The 21,591-nt window shown below is 40.1% G+C and overlaps 1 protein-coding gene across 1 annotated transcript in view; it reads left to right on the top strand.

Annotated features, from left to right (window-relative positions):
• Nucleotides 1-21,591, top strand: part of SND1 (staphylococcal nuclease and tudor domain containing 1) — a 442,168-nt gene that overhangs the window by 182,632 nt on the left and 237,945 nt on the right. Inside the window, exon 12 of the mRNA XM_019646123.1 lies at nucleotides 16,559-16,659. Coding sequence (XP_019501668.1) covers nucleotides 16,559-16,659 — 101 coding nt within the window. The remainder of the gene's footprint in view (nucleotides 1-16,558; nucleotides 16,660-21,591) is intronic.

The raw sequence follows: 21,591 nt of genomic DNA, 5'->3' as shown, positions 1-21,591 counted from the left end.
TATATATATATTCACTTATAGTTGACATACAATATTATACAACATCAGCTTCAGGTGTACAGTACAGTGATCAAGCCTCTACCCCATCCGTGAAGCAGTCTCCCTAACAAGACGTGACCATCTGACACCCTATAAAATATTTACAACATTATTGATTATATTCCCTGAACTGTCTTTCATGTCCCTGTGGCAATATTGTAGTTACCTGTTTATGTTGTCTAATCCCTTCCCCTTCTCTCTCATCCCCACCTCCTTCCCATCTAGCAACCATCAGTTTTTCCTCTATATCTCTGAGACTATTTCTGTTTACTTTGCTCATTCATTCAGTTTTTTAGTTTCCATGTCCTTATTTTTTCAATTGACAGTGTAACCTGTATATTTGTCCACATCATTAAATGAACTTTTTACGTAATAATTTCAATGGCTATGTCATTTTATTCCATGATGATTTATTTTACGAATCTGTGTTCATCTTAATTTTTTTGAAATATGGTATTGTTGTTTTATTTTATGTTTTAATAAATAGGCATACTGTGTGATAGAATGAACCAGATTCACTGGGTGTAGAAAATCAGACTTCTCGATCTAGGAGGGTCTAAAGTTTAAGGTGTTAAGGACAGAAAAAGCTTTTACGTCTATTAATTGATGGTGCTGAGTACTTTTGTAGACAGGACTTAGTCATTTAGAAACGATAGTAGCTTTCCCCTCTTTAAATCCCATGTATTTTATCCCTTTTTAAAAGGTCAACCATTTATGTTTCCTGAGATTTTAATTTTCTAATTTTAAACTTTATTCCTTTTCTTAAATTTCATAAAACCACACTACCATATTTCAAAAATGAACATCTCATAGATAAACATTGATTACTGATATATTGTGGAATTATTAAAAATTGGTTATATTTATTCTTTTCAAGTGTGGAAGTTGCTTTTAGGGTGAGATCAATACCAGTTGATACTTCGGTGTTCTCCCTATTTGCTCCAGATCAGAGTGTCTATAATGTGCACTTACATGGTGGAAAGTTCGCGAACTTAATTGTCCGATCTTGTGCCTACAATTTCCTAACAACTATGGGATGTTTTCCCAGACTTTTGAACCCCATGCTTATCATTGAATATTTTATTGATTTAATTGCTATGTTTATTTTTTACTCATGGGAGTTTTATCAGATGTCAATAACAAAATATTCATTATATTAGATATGATACCTGTCAATTCTAACCATTTCTTATGTAGGTTCTATTTATAAGTGCATCACTTTATTTAATCTAAGCATGCCTATGAATCTTGGCTTATCTTTTACAAAGAAAATACAGAGACAATATATGATGGACCCATCCTTTCTATTTCAGCACACAATTTACCTGAAACTTTATATGCTGTTCTTTAATATATTTATATACATTACTGTTCAGTCGGATATATGTACAGATGGCATTTTCCTTGCTCTTTTTCTAACACAGTAAGTTTGATTTCTATTCCCTATACCTACTGGTTGTTATGAAATGTATCTTTTAAGTGATTGGATTTTAGACCATTTTTTGAGATTGTTTGAAAGTCTCTTCGTAGCATGGTTTGCATGAAGTTCTTGGCCAGTAATTGCAAAAAAACTCTTGTCTATAGTCAGAAACCTTAGTTGCTGATTCTTCTAGTGTAAATATTGCTATCTTTTTAAGCTGGTCTTTCAATGATCAGATTAATAAATTTATAATTCTAAAAATTATCTAATGAGTAAACCAACTTTCCTATTCTTGAGATATCATTTCATGTGCTAAAAGACATAGAGACTTCAATAGTACAAGAATAAAAATTCTTTCCATGCTGAATTATGGAGGAGAGCTCATTGGACCTTTCTGTTTATTGCTTTACAACTATGCTATAGAAAAATTGACTATTAGTTTTTCCACCTTGGACTCTTAGAGGTGGAGGCAGGAGAGGAATTGGGTCAGCTGATATCAAGAACATCCCATAAAAATTACCACATGTGACACATCAGGGAGAAATACATTGCTGTGTGTACCAAGGATATATTCAAACAGGCTAAGTGATGAAGATAAGAGAACCCCTTAAACCTGAATTACAGTCCAGTTCACTTTGAGTGAGTGTGTATAATTCAACGGAACTTGGACATAGATGCTCTCGGTGAGTGGGTAAAACCTATAGGGATTGTTTTATTTGGAAGAACCTTTTCATAGCTTGTATCTCTGTTATTTTTGGCATCCTAAATAGTGTCCTGAGCAAATGAGCTGCTGTGAGGAAGTTTGCTTTCCTCTGAAGTGGCTGGTTGATTGGTTGATTTTATTATAGACCATCCCCTGAGAATTAGGCACTGAGAGATTTCTTCCTCTCTCTTAGAGAGTGGCTTTTTTTTTTTAATGGAATTTGATGCCTTACTTGTGTTTGTTAATGACAGTTTTCTGCATATGCCATTCATTGCTCTCTCAGCTGATTCTCAAGGCACTTTCGGTATAAAAAATAAAAGTATTTTTATTATAATATCTTATGAAAGTGGTTCTCAGTGCACTTTCTCTTACTCTGGCTGCAGTCTCAAAAGTATATCTGCAGTGTGTATGCTCTGCCATAAAAGGAAACGAAGCACTGATATATGGAAGAAACCTGGATGAACCTGGAAAGCCCAATACCATGTAAAAGAAGTGAGAAACAAAAGACCACTTATTTGTGTTTCCATTTAAATGAAATGTCCACAACAGGCAAATCCAGAGACAGTAAGTGGAATGGTGGTTGCCAACTGCTTGGGGGCAGGAGGGTCAGGGTGCTTAGTGGGTAAACGGTTTCCTTTTGGGTAATGAAAGTGTTCTGCAGTTAGATAATCGTGATGGCTGCACAGCATTGTGAATATACTAAAACCCATTAAGTTGGTATACTTTTTTATAATGGTTAAGTGATGAATTGTATATAAAATTTTATCTCAAAGATGCAAAGGTACGTGTGCACGTTGGCAGAATGGCAGTGGAAAGAATCACAGGAAGCACTCGATGCTATTGCTGGTTGGCCTTTTATCCAGTGAGCTAAGTGGTGGGTGAGAGTCAGGATGGGGGCAGATTGCAGCTGAAATATAGGAGCGGAGTTCCCTCCTTAAGGGAAGCATATGCTTTGTCCAGTGACCTGCTAATTCATGGGACGTGCTGGTGGATAATCACTTTTCCTTTTCATCATTAATGGGAATAGGAGACATTTGGTTAACTTGCTTGACTAATTCCAGTCATGTTTGTGTGTTCACTCTTTTACTGGGACTCTTCTTTGAAAATCTCCTGCTCTCCCTCTTTTTTGGAAATTAGTTCCTCATTTGTTGACTAGGTGTAGATTACAAGCCTTACATTTCGCGATTCTCTGGTATATATACAGACATGATTGTATAAGCTCGGGTCTGTTAATAGGGGCAGTGGCTGTGGAGGCAGTTTATTGGTATGCCAAACAGATTTTTCCATATTCTCCAGATTACCTGCTGCTGTGAGAGTGTTCCATCATCACCAGTGCTTGACTCATGATGTCATACTTTCACTAATTTGTGCATTGCGTTAGATGAAAAAAGGAAACCCCATGGGCTGACTGTACTGTGATGATTTCGGGAGCCTGCACTGTGATTCTGTGCTCCTTGTCCACTCTGCTACCCGGAAACAGAATCACAGGGCATGAATTGGGGATGGGGCCCAGCCTTCCAGACATTCGCCCTTGGCCTTAGGATGAAGGAAGAATGGCAGGCTGGTCTGCTGCAAAATGTTGGGGTTCAGTGACTGGTCATTTGGCAAAGTATGATTTCATATGCTTCATTCACTATATGAAGAGCTGCAGCTAGGTGTAACAAACCCCGACCAGTAGTATCAGACTTGTCAGTGACCACCATGCCAAAATGCAGCTCCTTGTGACGTGACAAGTAGAGAAAACATATGGCAGGCAGGTGGTGGTGGCAGCATCATTCTCAGCTCACAGTGAGATTGGCAGTTCATTTGCAGATAGTGATGCCCACCTGCCATGGACACAGCACACCACTGGGCAGCCAGAAGCCCTCACAAGTGTGTCCTTCTAACAGCGGTTAGCCTGCCCTGCATAATTCTTATTGGTTGGCAGACCCCATTGAGTGGTGCCCTGGGCCTCAGCCTGGGAACTAGTGTGATGAAATAGTCCACACTGAAGTCTCTGGTTGTGAGCAGGCCAGGTTGGGGATTTTTTTTGGTTTTTTAATAAAGGCATATTTTTATATACATTTTATTCCAACTGTCCATTCACGTATTCTTTAAAGCACTTAATCTTATTTGTTCTTCTTCTAAATGTAATTTAAAATTTTTAATCTCAGAAATTTATGGTGGTAGTGAACGGTTGAAAGTACCCTGTAATTTGCTTTTTTTTAAAATTAGGGCTTGTTTTCCATAGCAGAATGGATAGATCTCCCTTGTTCTTAACAGCTACAGCATATTGAGAAGTGCTGGTAATACGCTAGTGGAACAAAATAGCCACAGTCACTGCCAGCTTGGAACTCACAGGCTAGTGCGAGAGTTAGATCACAACTTGTAATTATGCATTTGTGTCAAACGACCAAGACTACGAAGGACAGAGTGCTGGTACATACATCTTTGTTTCTATCGACTAAGTTCCTAGATGTGGAATTGTTGAGTCAAAGGACACCCACATATTAAATGTTAGCACAATTGCAAGTTTGACCTCCAAAGATGTACCAATTTAGGTTCCTGCCAACAGTGAAAAATGCTGTGTAGAGAAACACACATGAACATGGAAGTTCATTAGACAAAAGCATGGACAACAGTGATTAAATTCAAGTGGAAAACTAGATAGAGGTGGGGAAATTATGGTGGGATGCAATGAAGGTTCCCCAAGTGTGTAGATCTGCATGTGACAGATCCCCAAGAGGGGTCTATTCTTCATAGAGGGAGTGTCAGAGCACAAAACATCCAACATTGTTTGACAATTTTATGGGAAGTCAGTGAGCTGTAGAATGCTCTGTCCCACTCTACGACTGCCTCTGAGAAATGGTGAAGCCCATACATTTTAGTTAGGCTTACATTTAGTGGTAGGTACCTAGACCCATTGCTTGAGTTAGCTCTTCTTTTCAGAAAGCAGGAAAACAGACAAAGATATTTCATATCCTGGGAAAGGTGGAATAAATAGTTTGTCCTACCTCAGGGTTCTCCTTTTTTAGTGGGTTATTGGACATGCATTCTAATTATTGTTTCCTTGGGTAGCCATCTATTTTTTTAGGGAATGTGATGTAATGGAAGTCTCCTCTTGAATTTCTTAAACAGATTCTGGAGTTGGCTGGGCTTGAGATAAGAGTTGGCTGGCTTCTCCCTGGCTCATGCTGCTAAGTTACTGCTTTGTGGAGCGTGTGGGTAGAACAGCCTGAGCGCTTTCCCTCTCTCGCTCTCTCAATTGTGGCAAAATGCACATTACATAAAATTTACCGTATCAACCATCTTTAAGTGAATGGTTCAGTAGTGGTAAGTATATTCGCATTGTTGTGCAGCCAATTTCCATAAATTTTCATCTTGCAAAACCAAAACTGTACTCATTGAACAGCATTCTCAATTCCCTCCTCCCTTCAGCTCCTGGCAACCACCCTTTTACTTTGTTTCTTTGAGGTTGACTGCTCTAGATAACCTCATTTCATTGGGATCATATGGTATTTCTTTTTTGCGACTGGCCTGTTGCACTTAGCATAAGGTCCTCAAGGTCCACCCAAGTCATAGCATGTGTCAGAATTTCCTTTCTTTTTCTGGCAGAATATTATTCTGTTATATGTATGTACCACATTTTTTTTTATACATTTACCCATGGCTGGACATTTGACTTGCTTCCACCTTTTGGTATTGGGAATAATGCTGCTATGAACATGGGGTACAAATATCCCTGAGACCCTGTTTTCAATTCTTTTGGATTGAATATACCTGAAAGTAGAATTGCTAGATCTTACCAGGTCGGGCAGATGATTAAGTTCATGAACTGGTTGCAACGATGTTGCTAATCATTTTTGCTATCAGAGGGATTATTCATTATGAATTTGTACCAACTGGAAAACAGTTAACCTAAAAGTTTACTATTTGGAAGTGCTGAAAAGGCTGCATGAAAAAGTTAGATGATCTGAACTTTTCACCAACAATTCATGGCTCTTGCATCACGACAATGCACCAGCTCACACAGCACTGTCTGTGAGGGAGTTTTTAGCCAGTAAACAAATCACTGTATTGGAACACCCTCCCTACTCACCTGATCTGGCCCCCAATGACTTCTATCTTTACCCAAAGAGAAAGGAAATATTGAAAGGAAGACATTTTGATGACATTCAGGACATCAAGTGTAATAAGACGACGACGGCTCAGATGGCAATTCGAGAAAAAGAGTTCCAGAATTGCTTTGAAGGGTGGACTAGGTGCTGGCATCAGTGCATAGCTTCCCCAGGGGAGTACTTCGAAGGTGACCGTAGTGATATTCAGCAATGAGGTATGTGGCACTTTTTCTAGGATGAATTCACAAACTTAATTGTCAGACTGCGTATGGTAATTCTGTTTTTAATTTTTTGAAGAACCTGATAAGTTAGCAGAGTAAACTGGACATGTATGAATCTGGAAGAAAGCTTCTTTATCTGTACAGCTGCCTGAAGTTAGCTTACTTCATGAATTTGGGCTGTTTGAGATGACAAACGCAGCATTTGACCTAGGTTTTTCATTCACTGCTAATCACCCAGCTTCTGAATATGTATTTGTGTTTGTGGCCCAGGGAGTTGGCTGTATGCATATACACTGGTTTTTAAAAACGGTGGCTACAAGTCAGGAGACCTAGATTTGGAGGTGAACACAATGCGATTCAGGCTGGTCTTTGATCAGTGTCTGTGTAGTTTCAGACATTGACCTTAGGTGTTAATGCTCTACACCCACTGTGCCTTTGATCAAGGAACTTCATTTCATTTAGTAGGCCTCTATCTACTGTGGGAAATACAGGGAGAGGCCAGTATGTGTAAAGTAAGGCCTGTGATGTTAACACCTGACTATCTTGGAGTCTTTTCTTAGCAACAAAACCAAGAATATTTTATATAACAGAAGAGCTGTATCCTTGGGCTATAATTCTTCGTGCCACTGGCAAGCATTCCTTAAGAATTGTTATATTTTTCTTCATAATTCTCTTTTGAGGTCGTGACACACTTCTTTTAGTCCAATTCACCATGCTAAGTGTGGTCTTTCTTTTACTTACCTGAGTATCTATCTCCTTTGAGTGATTTCTGAATGCTATTTCGGGGGAATGCTGGAGAAATGGGTGTGCTCTGAACTGTAGTGAATGCATGATGGCTTTTCTACAGTGACTCTGCTCATCCAAGCAATACATGGCCCCCAGCACAATAGAATTTATTGGAACTCTTGGCAAGGTAAGTACTTTAGCCCCTACTTTCATTGCTTAGGTTTCCCAGTTTGGCCTTTTGGTGAGTGGAGTCATTTCCTTCATAGACTGACATATATTTGCAGAGAAAATGTAATGTAACTATTTGTTTTTATCCATGCCTTAATAATATCCTTTTTTCCCCCCTCCAGTAATAATTCTTAGATGTCGTTAAGCAAATCCCCTTTCTTCATATCCCTGAGCCTTGCATCATAGTCTTCTTACTGCTGTTTAAGACCGGGTGACATTGTATGTATTCTAGAAAAAGGCATAAGTATCTCTATATTTGCGTTGCTCGTGTGGCTGGAACTCCTCCAGGGACGGTTCTGGACAAAGTGATTTAATTTCCCCTGACTGCCGCTGACCTTGGAAATTTTGGACACAGATGCCTGTGATTGACACTTGCATAGAGGAGAAAAAAGACCCATCCTCCACCTCCATCCTCTGGAGAGAGGCAGTGGGAGATGGTGGCTCTCATGAGGACTAAGAGACATGCAGGGGACACAAGGGACAGTTTCCCTTGTTTTGAGGGGGCCCTGCATTCCTTTTTAGTGACAGTGTTGCGTTAAAATTAGGTATTGGTACAAGTGATACCATGATACAGTAATGAGTAAGATATTGGTCAGAGCATCAGCACAAACACAGATTACACTTCTTAGATATACTTGTAGGTTTATAAGGACTGAGCAGTCAAGAGGATTCATGAAAATGCTGACAGCTGTGAGGTTATTTTCAATAGTGTTCTCCGTTTTTCTCTAAAATCCTCATCAGATTTACTTGAAATATTTTCAGTTGTCAAACTGTATTTCCCTAATGATTTATATGTACCTATTATTTACGTTATGTAATAAACTGTGTAGTAAATGTTCAGTCCATGTTACTGTTATGTTTGTTCCCATTTTGTTATCATTACTTTTAGAAAAATCTTTGCCAACCTCTAATGGTCCCTTATATAAAACGGCTTCACATACATTTATAGATCTCATGCCAGTGTGTGCTTCTAATTAAATATTTACCAAACTAAATGTTTTTTGGGAAGCAATGATGTCTGCTTCAATGAATGCCTGATATCAGCTAGAGCCTCATAGTGTCTTCAGGGCCCCTGTATTAAGCTTTGTTTTGCCTTTCCACCTCACAATAGATAAAAGCATCTGCCCATCCAGCAGGAGAGTTGGAGGGTTAAGGGGTTAATTTTGCCAAAAATGCATCAAATAAGAAAGCTCCCTGACTCTGTGCTTCTAGAGGTTTGTAAGCACTATAGGTTAACCTTCCATTGATGAAAATGAAACGTGCTCAAAATAGTTCTGACTCTGTGGGGGAGTTTGGAAGGGTGATTGTAGATGGGAGAAAGCAACACAAATACATGTGAATAAACAACCAGCCTTAGCACCTAATTACAGTGATTTGGAAGTGGGTGTTACAGAATACATCCAGGCTGGATAGGAGAGGTAGGAAGGGAACGTGGGTCTGTGTCTTCTTATCTTTGCAGTGTAGCTTTTGTCAGTGTATCTGTAAAACGTGTTTTAAGAGATATCAGGGCTCCAAGATGTGCAAATAGCGCATATACATTTCAGCTTTGGATTGTGGTTATAAAAATAAATAGTTCACATCCACCAATTGCTCATTTTCTTTCAATAATATCAGTGCTCAGCAGAGGCATTATTCATAACTGCCAAAACCTGATAGTCACCAGCCATCCATTAGAATAAATTTCAGACCCTAAGGTAAAGAATTCTAGAATTGTATCAGCGAATCAAGAATAAATAAAATATAGGCATTGAATTGGTAGGAGTCCCTGAAAAGTATCTTAATCAAGCTATTGAACAGAATATACTTTATAATGGTAGTTATAAGTTAGAGGAGTTTTTTTTTTTCCCTTTGTACAAATTTATTCTCACACCCAAAATTCCTTTTAGGAACTGAAAAAAAGTAAATGGCTTATCTTCCTAGTCTAGTCCAGTAATGGATTTTTAAGAGAAAATGAAGGGTAAACATTTTATTTTTTATACCTGGTTTTTCCTACTGTGTTTTTGCATATTTGGCTTAAGAGTGTTTACAGGGATTCACACAATTGAAAATAACTTGAAACTAGAGCAAGTTAGGACCACAGAAGCTAGCACTATATGAGAGAGGAATGAGGATAAGACTCTTGTGCCTTAACAGGTAGTCGAGGCATGCGTAGTCCGATATGTGACTCTAGCCATACAAGTGGCTGTGCGGCCCTTGTAATGTGGCTGGTCCAAACTGAGCCATGCTGTACCTGCAAAATACACATCAGGTTTCCAAAACTGCGTATCAAAGAAAGAAAATAATCCTTTTTTTTATGTTGGTCCTGTGTTGATGTGATAGTGTTTTGGAAATTTCAAAATATTATTAAGAAATATTATTAAAAATCACTTCATCTGTTTCTTTTTCCTCTCTTACGGCGCTACTAGAAAATGTAAAGGTGCATGTGTTGCTCTCATTTGTGACTCTCGCCGAGTTCTCGTCCCACGGAGCTGCCTGGGAGGAGGGAGGTGAGCTGGCACCCGCTCTGCCGCGCAGCCCCAATGCTGGTCGCTCAACTGGGAGGGACGCCTAGGGTGCCCAGAAGCGGGACCCACGGCCTCCTTGGCAGTTTGTTTTGAAGCCCGTCCTCTATCTAGATGAATGGGTGATCAAAACAGGTTTCCAATTTTTAAAAAATAGATGACATGTATTTTTAGTATAATTAGTTAAGGTGCTTTTTTGCAGGGAAAAAAAGATCAGGAATACATAAATACTGAGTATTATAGAAGGCCCTGTTACATCCAAAGCAAATGGAAACTTGGTCTCTCTTTGTTCATCGTCTTCCTAACTTTGTAAGGCAAGGAGTATCCCCCCAAAATATGCCTAGTTAACCTATGAATTGAGACGATTCCCTACACCCTGCTTCAGTTACATTCAGTAAATAAAATCGCCAATAACTGGTACCTGCAAAATGTGGAGAATGTCTAAATAAATACTAAAGAGTGTATCATTCCTTAAAATAAGCCCTGTTTATCTCTAAGTTGGGATGAATATGTATGAGGTATATATTCTTGTTTGCGGTGGCTCCTTAAGGAGAAAAATATTTAATTGAGTCTTTCTGCCGTATGATTTCAGTAGTCTAATGATTTAAGTCAACATGCATCTTATTTATGCATATGTGTATGTATGCATCATTTATTTATTTATCTTGCAGATACTTATTTAGCACTTACTTTGTGCCAGGCTCTCCTAAGAAAATCAGTATATGTTTATCTAAAAATAACTGACTCATAGAGCTTACGATGAATCAGGCCCTGCTCTAAATAAATGCCTCATGTGTATTAATGCATTTCTTCTTATAACAGCGAGATAGGCAGAGGTATCCATATTATACTGAAGCACAGAGAAGGTAAGTCCACACAGCCCATATGCAGAATTGCTGGGAACCAAACCCTGCAGAGTTCATGCTCTTATCTAAGCTGTGTAAAATATTTTACTCTACTTACCTTTGTCTCCTGGCTGCATTAGCTGGACTTGCCCTGATGGTGTTGTCTTTTCTGTGTCTGGGGTGCAAAGAGGCTGTCCATGACTACCTGGAAACCCTGTCCTGAGAGTGACAGGTCATATAAGAGCTTATTTTGAGAGGCAGGGTATTTATTACAGCTCTTGGTGAATTTATGATTGGCCATGTGGAATAGTAGGTGGGATTATAGGGCAATTATGCAAAATAGCCTCACATAACAGCCCTAGTTATATTAAAACTAAACTCAGGCTTCAGCCTGGAAATGTTGTGGATATGCAGTTGTTTTTCTCCCTACCCTATCTTTTATGCATAGAGTAGCTTCGATTTTGTCATTTCATTATCATCAGCATCGTAAAGTCTATGAAGTTCTTTGGTGGTTTGACACTTTTCTAGTGATTAGTTAGTTGTATGAAGAATATCCATAGATCCCCAGAATTCCTTATGTGTGGCCCAAAACTATTCTGTTGTACTAAACTGCTTCCAGTCTTTTTAAGAGATTGAGACATAAATTAGGTCCTAAATTCTCATCTTCGTTCCTCTGAAGGGTCTTTGAAATTGCTTTCAAGGAAAACTCCACAGTCTAATGGACCAAAGATGAATGAGATTGCCTGCTACCCTTTCTTTTCTCTGAGAACCTCTTTGAGAAACAAATAATGTGGGAAATTATATATATTTTGCTTGCTTAATCTGTTACAGAAATGGCTTTGATTAATTTCTATCCCAATTTCAAAATACTCCTCCCCTCCCACATGCTTTAAATTAATATATTTTTGTTATATAAAAGAGCAGAATGGTCAGCAGCTTGACAAAATGGTCCTCAAAATGCCTAACCCCCTCATTTCAAAAGTGTCCTTCAAAATTTTTCACCTGAAAGGGTTCCCAATTACATATATCCCTTCATGAAATAAGCATTTCCTATATGCCCTTCTACATGCACAGGCTCTATGACAACAGTTTCAGTAAATTACAGACATTGTCCCCCCCGCTCCTAGAGCACACAATCCGTATGTTCCAGCTTATCGTGGTAAATGTAAGGTAGGAGTTACAAGGTTCAAGAAAGCACTATGTAGCGAACCATGCTTGGCTAAGTTATCTCTTAGAATTCTAGAGTTCAGTGCTACTCTGAGGTTCTAGTCTAGTGCTCTCATTTTCCAAGAGACCAAAGGTGTAACATGACTCATTTGTAAGAGTGGCAGTGGGACCAAGCAAGAGCCCATGGCTCCTTGATTTTGGTCATTGCTCTAAAGAGGGACTGGGTCCTGTCTTCGTGTCACGTACATGTAAAACCTGTACTTGTATACTGAACATTCCAGAAGTATCTTTGCTTGAAAAATGAGGACCGCATTTGCATAAACCCATTACTTCTCTTAACTCATGCCATTCTGTATGTACTTACACAAGCACAGGGTTCAGGTTAACATTTATTTAGATGAAGACGTTGCTAATATTTGCAGTTGTTTTCATTGAAACTGTTTAAATTGTGGTCCTTTTTCCTGTGACTGACAAATCAGCGAGGAGTATCTAGAGATGAAAAAACTCAAAGGTCGGGGAACAGAGCTCAGAATCCGCAGGAGAGGGACATACATGCTAATTACACATTGACTTTAATTCCTGATTTGTCATTGCTACTTGCAGGTGTGTGTCTTGGCTGTGGGCTGTTCTCAGGGCCTCCTTTGTGTCTGAGATTTTTTTCTTTTTTAATAATGTTGCCTCCCCAGTGAGCTCTTTAATCTCTTCCTTATTTTCAGTTCTCTTTCTCTAGATACAGGAAAAAATTAACTGGCAGATCAATGTAGCCTTTGGTCCTTTTGGTTATTGAAGATCAAAGTGTTATTTGTTGTTTTTTGTTGTTCTGTTTTGTTTGTTTTGTGTTTTTGGTCTTCCCAGTGATCTCCCCAACAGATGTTTTTGGGATAGCATGTCTTTTGGCCTCTGGACCAGAAGATGAGCTGCGCAGATGCTCGGGTGTTCATTTTTGTTTGTTATCGTTTCCCCCCGCCCCACCACTCCTCAAGTGGCTTCTTGATGAATTGGCACTCGCTCTGTGTGGAGAGCTAATGGTACTCTGTGCGATTTATTTGGCACTGAAGAGCTGCTATCCACTCCCGTCTGCTGAGGAGGAGGCTTGGCACTGGGACGTGCAAGGTAACCTTGAGATGCACTTGATTTATTTTTAAGCAGGGTGGGTTTTTCTCCCCTGGTGGTAGAATTCAGGGCTTGAGCGTGTTAGATGGCTTGAGTGACTCCACAGAGATGCGTGATCTCTTCCCTCATCTGCTTGTGTTTCTTGGCTTCCCGCTCAGTGTTCCCAACTGGACCACGCCCGTAGCTATGTCCTTTTTATTTTATTTCATTGTATTTTATTTTATTTTTAAAAGATTTTATTGGGGAATTGGGGGATGGGAACAGCGCTGGGGAATCGGGGGAAGGGGAACAGACAAGTTGCTGTCGTTTTGTTCTTCAGTCTAGTTGTGGAGGACGTTGCTTCACTGGCCCAAGTTGGCACCATCATTGCGCTCTTCCCGGGCAAGGCAGATCAGTCGTTGGCTTCTGGACGGCCGCTCACTGTGGCTGCTGGCCACTCACGCTGACTGCTGGCTGCTCACGGTAGCCCATGGCAACCCACTGCCACAGGGGCTGCAGCCTATGCCGTCGCCGTCGACTCACGGGCAGCCCAGCTCCAGGTTGAGCTGTTGTTCAGCATCTTAGCTGTGGAGGGCAGTGTCACTGGCCCTCATATGTGGGATCTGAACTGGGGCCCTCTGGCGTCCCAAGCCAGCTCTTAAAAAAACGCGCCACCCAGCTGTGGCCTTTTTAAACGTGGCCTTGAGTTACTTCACATGCCGTGGTGTGGGCATCCTTGGGGTTTAGCTTCTGTATATTGCTGATTTCCTGGGTGATTTTGCCATGACTTCAGCAGATATCCAGTTGTGCTCCCGGACCCCTTCCTGCTTCTGTCAGTTGTAGAGGAGAGGCTGGGTGCATGGATGTAGACAGCGTGGCGAGAGCGTCTCCCCTCCGCGGGGTTTGAGTCAACTGTGTCTCTCGGGGTGGCCCTGCTGTTCCTGCCCTGCCTTTGGCCTGTATTAGCTCAGGCCGGCTGCACACAGGGAAGCTACTGAAACCTCTTTGTTGGAGGTACGAGTTGTTCAGTCCCGCCCCACCCCAGTCTGATCATATTCTCCCCGTTTACCCATCTCCTTAGCTTTAGACAAGCTGATAAGCCCAAGCAATCATTTTAGTGCAGACACCTGACTTTAGGAGTCCTCTTTATATTTCCTCCCTTTCTGTGTTATTGTGTTATGACAGTACTTCCTACCTTCAGCTCTTAATTGGCTTTCTCCTTGATATGCTCCTTGTTGCTGTTAAAATGTGATTAGATGGAGTGTTCAAGTGAGTGATCTGACAGAGTTTGGAGGCAGCTGTCTTTTTCAGAGTTTCCATATTCATTTTAAAATGAGTTTTGAGGAACAGACAGTTTGAAAGGACTTTAATGGTGTTCGTCAGCGGTGTGGCTGGACTCAGGCTTGTTCTGTGGGCTGTCTCTAAGCTGATGAGTGGGGACTAGAGGTGGGGTTAGGAAACTGGATTCTAGGCTTTGAGACTGTGGGGTTGGCTTCAGATGGCTCTGCCCATGGTGTGTCTTCAGTGCAGGTATGTAAACGTGGGCCATGACCCAAACCAAGCACATGCCGTAATTCTGTAAGACAGACCCTATATGTTTGCTTAGTAATAACACGTGCTTATTTCTTTGGACACGTATACATGTTTATCATAAAGAAATAGCATTGCTCAGTATGTCCATAATCCATATATTTAGTGTATCCTAGGATTAACCAGCAGTCCTGTTTTAGGCTCCTAACTTTCTAACCTATTTGTATACACATCCTTTCTTAACTCAGGACCTAAGGGTTCTTCTGGTCCATTCCGTCCTTGGTTTTTGTTGTTGTTGTTGTTGGTTTTTTCCTTCCAAAACTTCCTCACTCTGGCTTTGTTGGTATTAGGTGTGGAGTTAGCTGTCTTTTTTGATTCACATACTGTGAAACCTGTCCCTAGCATCTGTGGTTGACACCTTGTTTGCTCTTTTTGATAATTCTTAACTTGGTCCTTGAGAATTTATGGCAGGCTGAAATTACATGCAATTTTTCTTAGACGCATTTCATATTTTTTAACAGCTGAATTTCAAAAGCATCTGAAGGTTAAGGAACTGCTTTACCATAATGTGTCGGAGTCTTGCAGGAACGTGCAAACTTCTGCTCTGTCAAGTACAGTTTCTGAGAGGCCTTAAGTGTTCAGTCACTTGTCTCTCTTTTGGCATCAGTCGTCTTTTATTTTTTTTAATAAACTTTTTTTTTTATAGAGCTTTAGGTTCACAGCAGAACTGAACAGAGAGTACAGTTCCCATATTCTCCCCCCCTCCCCCACGTGCTCCCTCCCTACTAGCCATATTCCCTGCCACAGCGGAACATTTGTTATAATTGATAAACCTACATTTGACACATCATCATCCAAAGTCCAAAGTTTCCGTTAGGATTCTGTCTCGTAGTATGCCTTCTGTGGGTTTGGACAATCGTATAATGACATTATACGATTCAATGTAATGATTGTACATTATACAATCAGAGTGTCTTAGAGTAGGCTCACCGCCCGAAACATCCGCTGTGCCCCAGCTGTTCATCCCTGTCTTGTCCCCCTAGCCCCTGGCAATGGCTGATCTTTTTACTTTCTTCATAGTTCTGTCTTTTCATGAATGACATAGCTGGAATTACCCAGTATGCAGTTTTTTGATTGGCTCCTTTCTCTTTGTAATATGTATTCAGACTCCTCCGTATCTTTTCATGGCTTGATAGCTCATTTCTTTTTAGCGCTGAATAATATTCCTTTAACTTCATGAAACACAGTTTATTTATCCATTCACCTACTGAAGGACATCTCGGTTGCTTCCAAGTTTGGCCAATTATATACAAAGCTGCCATAAGCATGTGTGCAGATTTTTGTGAGGACATTGGTTTTCAACTCTTGGAATGTATGGTTAAAGTTTATTAAGTTTTGTATGAAACTACATCACTTTCCCAAAGTGGCTGTACTATTGGGTTGTCGGAAAAGTCATGACATATTTTTTCTATGTTTTTCGTTGCAAAAATGTGTCATGACTTTCTTGACAACCCAATATTTTGCTTTTTCATAACAATGAGAAATCCTGCTCCGCGTTCTCACCAGCATTTGTTGTTGTCGGTGTTCTGGATTTTAGCCATTCTAATAGGTGTGTAGTAATAGCTCACAGTTGTTTTAATTTGCATTTCCCCAAGGACATACGATGTGGAGCATCTTTGCGTGTGTTTGTTTGCCACCTGTAAGTCTTTTTTGGTGAGTTGTCCAGGTGTTTTATACATTTTTAAACAAGGTTATTCATTTTCTTATTGTTGATATTTAAGAGTTCTTGGTATGCCATCTGTCCTCTAACAGATATGCCTTTTGTGCAGATATTTTCGACCAGTGTGTGGCTCACCTATCTTTCAGTTATTTTTTAAAATCTTAGATCCAGAAAATGGAACTGTGAATGAGGTGAGCTTTCACAGCTGTGCAGGCATGAGTGGCTATGTCGCCAACTCCCAACTAACTCCCTTAATTCTTTATTTTCAGGTCAACGTGACTGTGGACTACATCAGACCAGCCAGCCCAGCCACAGAGACGGTGCCAGCCTTTTCTGAGCGCACCTGTGCCACTGTCACCATTGGAGGAATGTGAGTGCTTAGCTGTGCCTAAGAGTTCTCTCCTCATCTAAGTCGCTCCCTCCTCCTTCCTCTCGACCCGATTGGCTTTCTCTTGCTCTTAACACAGTGATTCATGATTGGTATGTGCCTGCATAGCACTTTATGTTTGCTAAGTACTTTATAATCACTCATTAGCTAATCATATACTTCATTATTGTTATTTAAGATGTGCTGGCTCTGTGTACTTGGCGCTATGTAGCATGCGTGATTACTATTAATAATGCCATTTATTGAATGTTAGTCGGGCCCTAAGTAGTTAGAAAGATTTCCTGCATATTAGTTTAGGAAGTTTAATTGTAGACCAAAGTTTTAAAAAGGAGGGAAGAACGAGAGAGGTTAATTGGACATTTTCTTTGTGTGGTTGTGTGTAATCAGTAGATGGCGGGGTCTTCCCCTTCTGTTACGCGGACTGTTTCCTGCTTATGTTCCGAAGTCTCTTGAGAGCTTGATTGATGAACAGTTTTCTAAGGGAGATATCTGATGGGGGAAGGAAGAAACCTGCTGGGCCACGCTTCTACCATAAATATTAAAACAATCAGTCAGCCCCCAGTAGCACTTCTTACTCTGCGTAAAATCTACCAGCACGGTAATTGTTTCTTTCTCTATTTAACAATCTTAAATGCTGTTTGTTACCAAACTGGTATTTTTCTTTTCTTTTAAGCGGGCATGGTGGAGGGAAAGAAAAGTATAGGTTTCTCATCAAAACAGGGATTGTCTTATTGAAAGTACAATGAAGGCCTTTGGGAGAAACACCTCTAAGCTGCAGAAGAGGATCTTGTAGCTGATTTACCTTCCAGCATTCCAACCGAACAGGAGCCTTTTCCCCTCATTCTTGTTGTCACATTTGGAAATAAGTATTTTCAGCCCGTTACCACTGCTGTATTAATGAACAATCGGAGACTTCGTTTTTGCCAGGAGGAGCTGAATATAGGCTCTTGATGTCATTACCTTCACACCACCACAGGCATCATGTTTTGTTCGAAGCAGCTTCCTGACAAATCAGATAATATTTTTGCAATGGGAAAAAGTAGGAAATATTTCGGTCATTCTCATTACTGGTAAAAACAACATCACTGTAAAAATGCACAGCTTTATTTTTAGCAGATGGCTTCCATCCATGTTTATCTAAACAAACTTTTAGAGTGGATTTTTTTCATTTAGCTACCCTGAAGTATATTTTTAAAGTAAATTTACACTGCTTAAAATTAGATATTCTGGGAGTGTTCTATAGGGATTACTTTTAAAGACAATTTGAGATAGCTGGTTTAAAATTGTTTCCAGAGTAGGATGTTATGGCCACGTCCCATGCCATGAAACCTGGAGGTTTGTTTCAGCTGCATTGATCTTGGCTTTCAGCCAGATTACTCCTTCAGGCTAGCCTGCCTTTCTCCAGAGGTCAGGTGACCGTTCCAGCCAAGGTTTTGCTTAGATTCTCAAGTCCTGGTAAGAAGGCGGCAACCTTTCTTTGCATTCCGTCAGTTAACAGCGGAAGCTGATTGGTCTGAATTGACAACATTGTGTATCTGTACTTTAGATTCATGCCAGAGATGATAACCTTGAATTTCTACCTCCCAGTTTTTGTAATTGGATTGTAAGAAACAATTTTTTTTTTTTATGATTTACCAGAGTATTTATCTTGAAGTAGACTAGCCAGGCAGGATACCTGGGAAGTACAGAGTTCCTTCATAGATTTGTTTCTACTAAACTAGACTTTGAGTAAACTGCTGGGCTGCAATTAGGAGAAATATAGGATTTAGTGCTATTGTTGAGACCAGCCCTTACTAGACAGGAAGCTCCTTTAAGGTAGTGATTTGTCTCTTATTTCCTGTTGCAGTCTCAGTATTCAGCATATGGTAGGAGTTTAATAAATTTGTGAATGATTTATTTACTGTATTGCAAAGTGCCCCTTTATGAAGCATATCAGGGAACTGCTTAGATGTTTCTTCTGCATTACAGGTTTGTTTTTATCAGATCAGTATTGAAAAACTTGTTTCTGATGGTTTTCCTCTTTTGTTTGGTTATTGGAAGGTCAGTACCAAAGGTAGTACATCACTGGAAAGTGAACCTGGACACATGCTTTTTGTATTCTAGTCTTAATCATAGCTTGTCTTTACTTTCCCTTTGCCTGTTTTTTTTGTTTTTGTTTTTGTTTTTTGCTTTTTCCCTGAATTTTCTATACTTAAATAATTCCAAATATTGTAGAAAACTTGAGGTATTAATAAAAATGTCCAAATACTCGGCTTATATTCAGAATTAAGGTATACTAAAAGCAGTCTGTCTGACTTTCTTTCTTTCTTTCTTTTTAAAAAATATTTTATTGGGGAATTGGGGAAGGGAACAGTGTTGGGGAATTGGGGAAGGGAACATTGTGTTTTTCCAGGACCCATCAGCTCCAAGTGAAATTGTTGTCCTTCAATCTTAGTTGTGGAGGGCGCAGCTCAGTTCCAAGTCCAGTTGCCGTTTTCAATCTAGTTGTGGGAGGGTGCAGCCCACCATCCCATGTGGGAATCGAACTAGCAACCTTGTCATTAAGAGCATGCGTTCTAACCAACTGATGAGCCATCTGGCCGTCCATCGGCAGCTCGCTGCCGCTCAGCTCGGGCCCATGTAGGAATCGAACAACTGGAGAGCTCATGTTCTAACCAACTGCGTCACCCGGCCAGCCCAGTTTGTCTGACTTTAATGCTTAATTATTTGAAAACATTGGCTAGAGAAGGGGATTTAACTTGTTTTGTTTTCATTTTAAACACAAAAATGTACATGCATTTTCAAATCTTTGTTGTATTGGACAGCACGGGTCAACTATTTGATATTCTGGTGAATTGCATACCTTCCTGTTTGGAAAGAGGGCTTCGAAACACTAATGATGGAACCCTCGCTTTTTGTGATTTGCATCCCCCTCGTCTGTTATAGTTGTCTTGCTCATATTTATTTTGTAGCCATTTTAAAGCCATTTCTCCATAATAAGCCTTTTAAAAGGATTCACCTGTTCTCATAAACACACTTTCTTTTTGTACTCATTTATTAATGTAGCATTTAATGAAGTACATAATAAAAATAACAAGCACAACCAGTATAAATAGATCTGGGGACCGAAATAAATGGTACAGCAGGTTAGGACAGAAGTGCACAGGTGTGTCAGAGTGGCCCCCAGTCACGCTAAGTGGCATTAACCAGTAGGTTTTGTGAGATCATAGGCAGTCCAGCTCAGTTAAGGAAGGTTAGTTAGGAGAGCTTCTGTAGTAATGCATAGCCTCTCTCAGAGACAGGCTTTGTCCACGCTTGTAGAAATACTGCAGAATTAAGAAGTAATCCAATCTAAATTACATCTGCCGTCACCTGTAGGATTGGACACTAACACGTCGCAACTAGTGGCTTCCCTGTCATTCAAGAGATCGACTGGGAGTCTGTGAGTTTGGAAGAACTTCCCTCAAGCTCTAATTCCAGGGGAATGAGGAAGAAGAGACACAGGAGACAGAGTCTCCTACAGGGTTATTTGAGAGCAGATTTCTACATGTGTTTCACATGCCTACGTGTGTGAGTTGTCTGTGTCCTCGGTAGGGTTCAGTCTAATTCTCCTGTTTGTCCTCCCAATGTGTGGGAGGGAGTCGAGTCACAGCATCTCTGGGAGGCCCGTCTGGTGTGATACAGCTTTCAGTTCCACCTCTCTTGCCCTCTGGGGAATCAATGAAAACGAGGTTCATCATTCCCCTCATAGATTAAAATTTTTTTTCTTGATTAACTCCACTGTGGAGTTGGCAAGAGTTGTTATCTGCTAATCAAAACAGTTTAAATAAAAGAGAAAAAGCTCAAACTGAGTTGTTTCTCATTCCTGGCTCCTCTTGGGTTGGGAATTAGCTGAGCCTTTTAGGCCCAGTTTGTGACATGAAGCTGTCAAGATGGCGCTTCCTGTTAATTACTTTTTATTGTATTAAGACACTTAAATAACTCTTCTTGTGATTTAGTCTTCTGTGTAATTAGCTTCAGTGATTAAAATCTCATTCTTTTCGTTATTGCCAGAGCCTTCTTTGAAGAGTAAGATTTTTCTGGGTGACCTTTACTTTTGCTGGACTTCCCAATTACTTTGAGCCTCAATTTGGCAAACCCATGTAGTCTATTAACTGATTGCTCATGTCTTTCTGCATATCACATTTTCAAAGAAAGGTGTTAAAAGAAACTTTGTTCACATTTATAAAGGGGCACCTAAAAAATATAACAGGGTCAAGCCTCACACATACACACTTCTAATTAACACCACCCCACTCCCCCATCCCTGGAAAATTGTCACATACCCAGTAGATAAAGTGTCACTACGGTATTTTCCCTAGTGCTTCCCTTTTTGTGAAGTATTAGGTTGTTGGAAAAGTCATGATGTATTTTTTTCTATGTTTTTCGTTGCAAAAATGCATCATGACTTTTCCAACAACCCAATATTTCACAATGATGGGAGACAACAGACATGGCCCATTTTGGGAAAGTGAACAGTACAGAGATGGAGCTATGAAATGGGAACAGTGGACAATGCCTGTTTATTTTCTGCACAAGGTCACATTTTTTGAGAGGTGATTTGTTTTTTGTAATAATGCTTTTTGAAACATTTTTTCACTCTACTGTTTCCCTACATTGCCAGTCTCTGCTCCCCTGACATGCTCCTTGCAAAGCCCCTACCGGAGTTCCCCTTCATGCCCATATGAGTGTGGCCTTGTTAGCAGAGATGGTGTCGAAGGTCTTTTGGGCTTGGGACATCTTCATTCCCTCTTTGTTCTAAGGATTATCATCCAGGAGACTCAAAACCATCTTTAGGAACTTCCTTTACATCTCTTGGGAGTCTTCACAGATAGAGCTTGCCTTTATTATGTTTATATAAACCAGACTATTAAACAAGGAGTAAGATTTCTTTTG

The sequence above is a fragment of the Hipposideros armiger genome, unplaced genomic scaffold, assembly GCF_001890085.2.
Source record: "Hipposideros armiger isolate ML-2016 unplaced genomic scaffold, ASM189008v1 scaffold_97, whole genome shotgun sequence".
Lineage (NCBI taxonomy): Eukaryota > Metazoa > Chordata > Mammalia > Chiroptera > Hipposideridae > Hipposideros > Hipposideros armiger.
The sequence above is the reverse complement of the archived record's forward strand: the minus strand, read 5'-3'. Positions and strand labels throughout refer to the sequence as shown.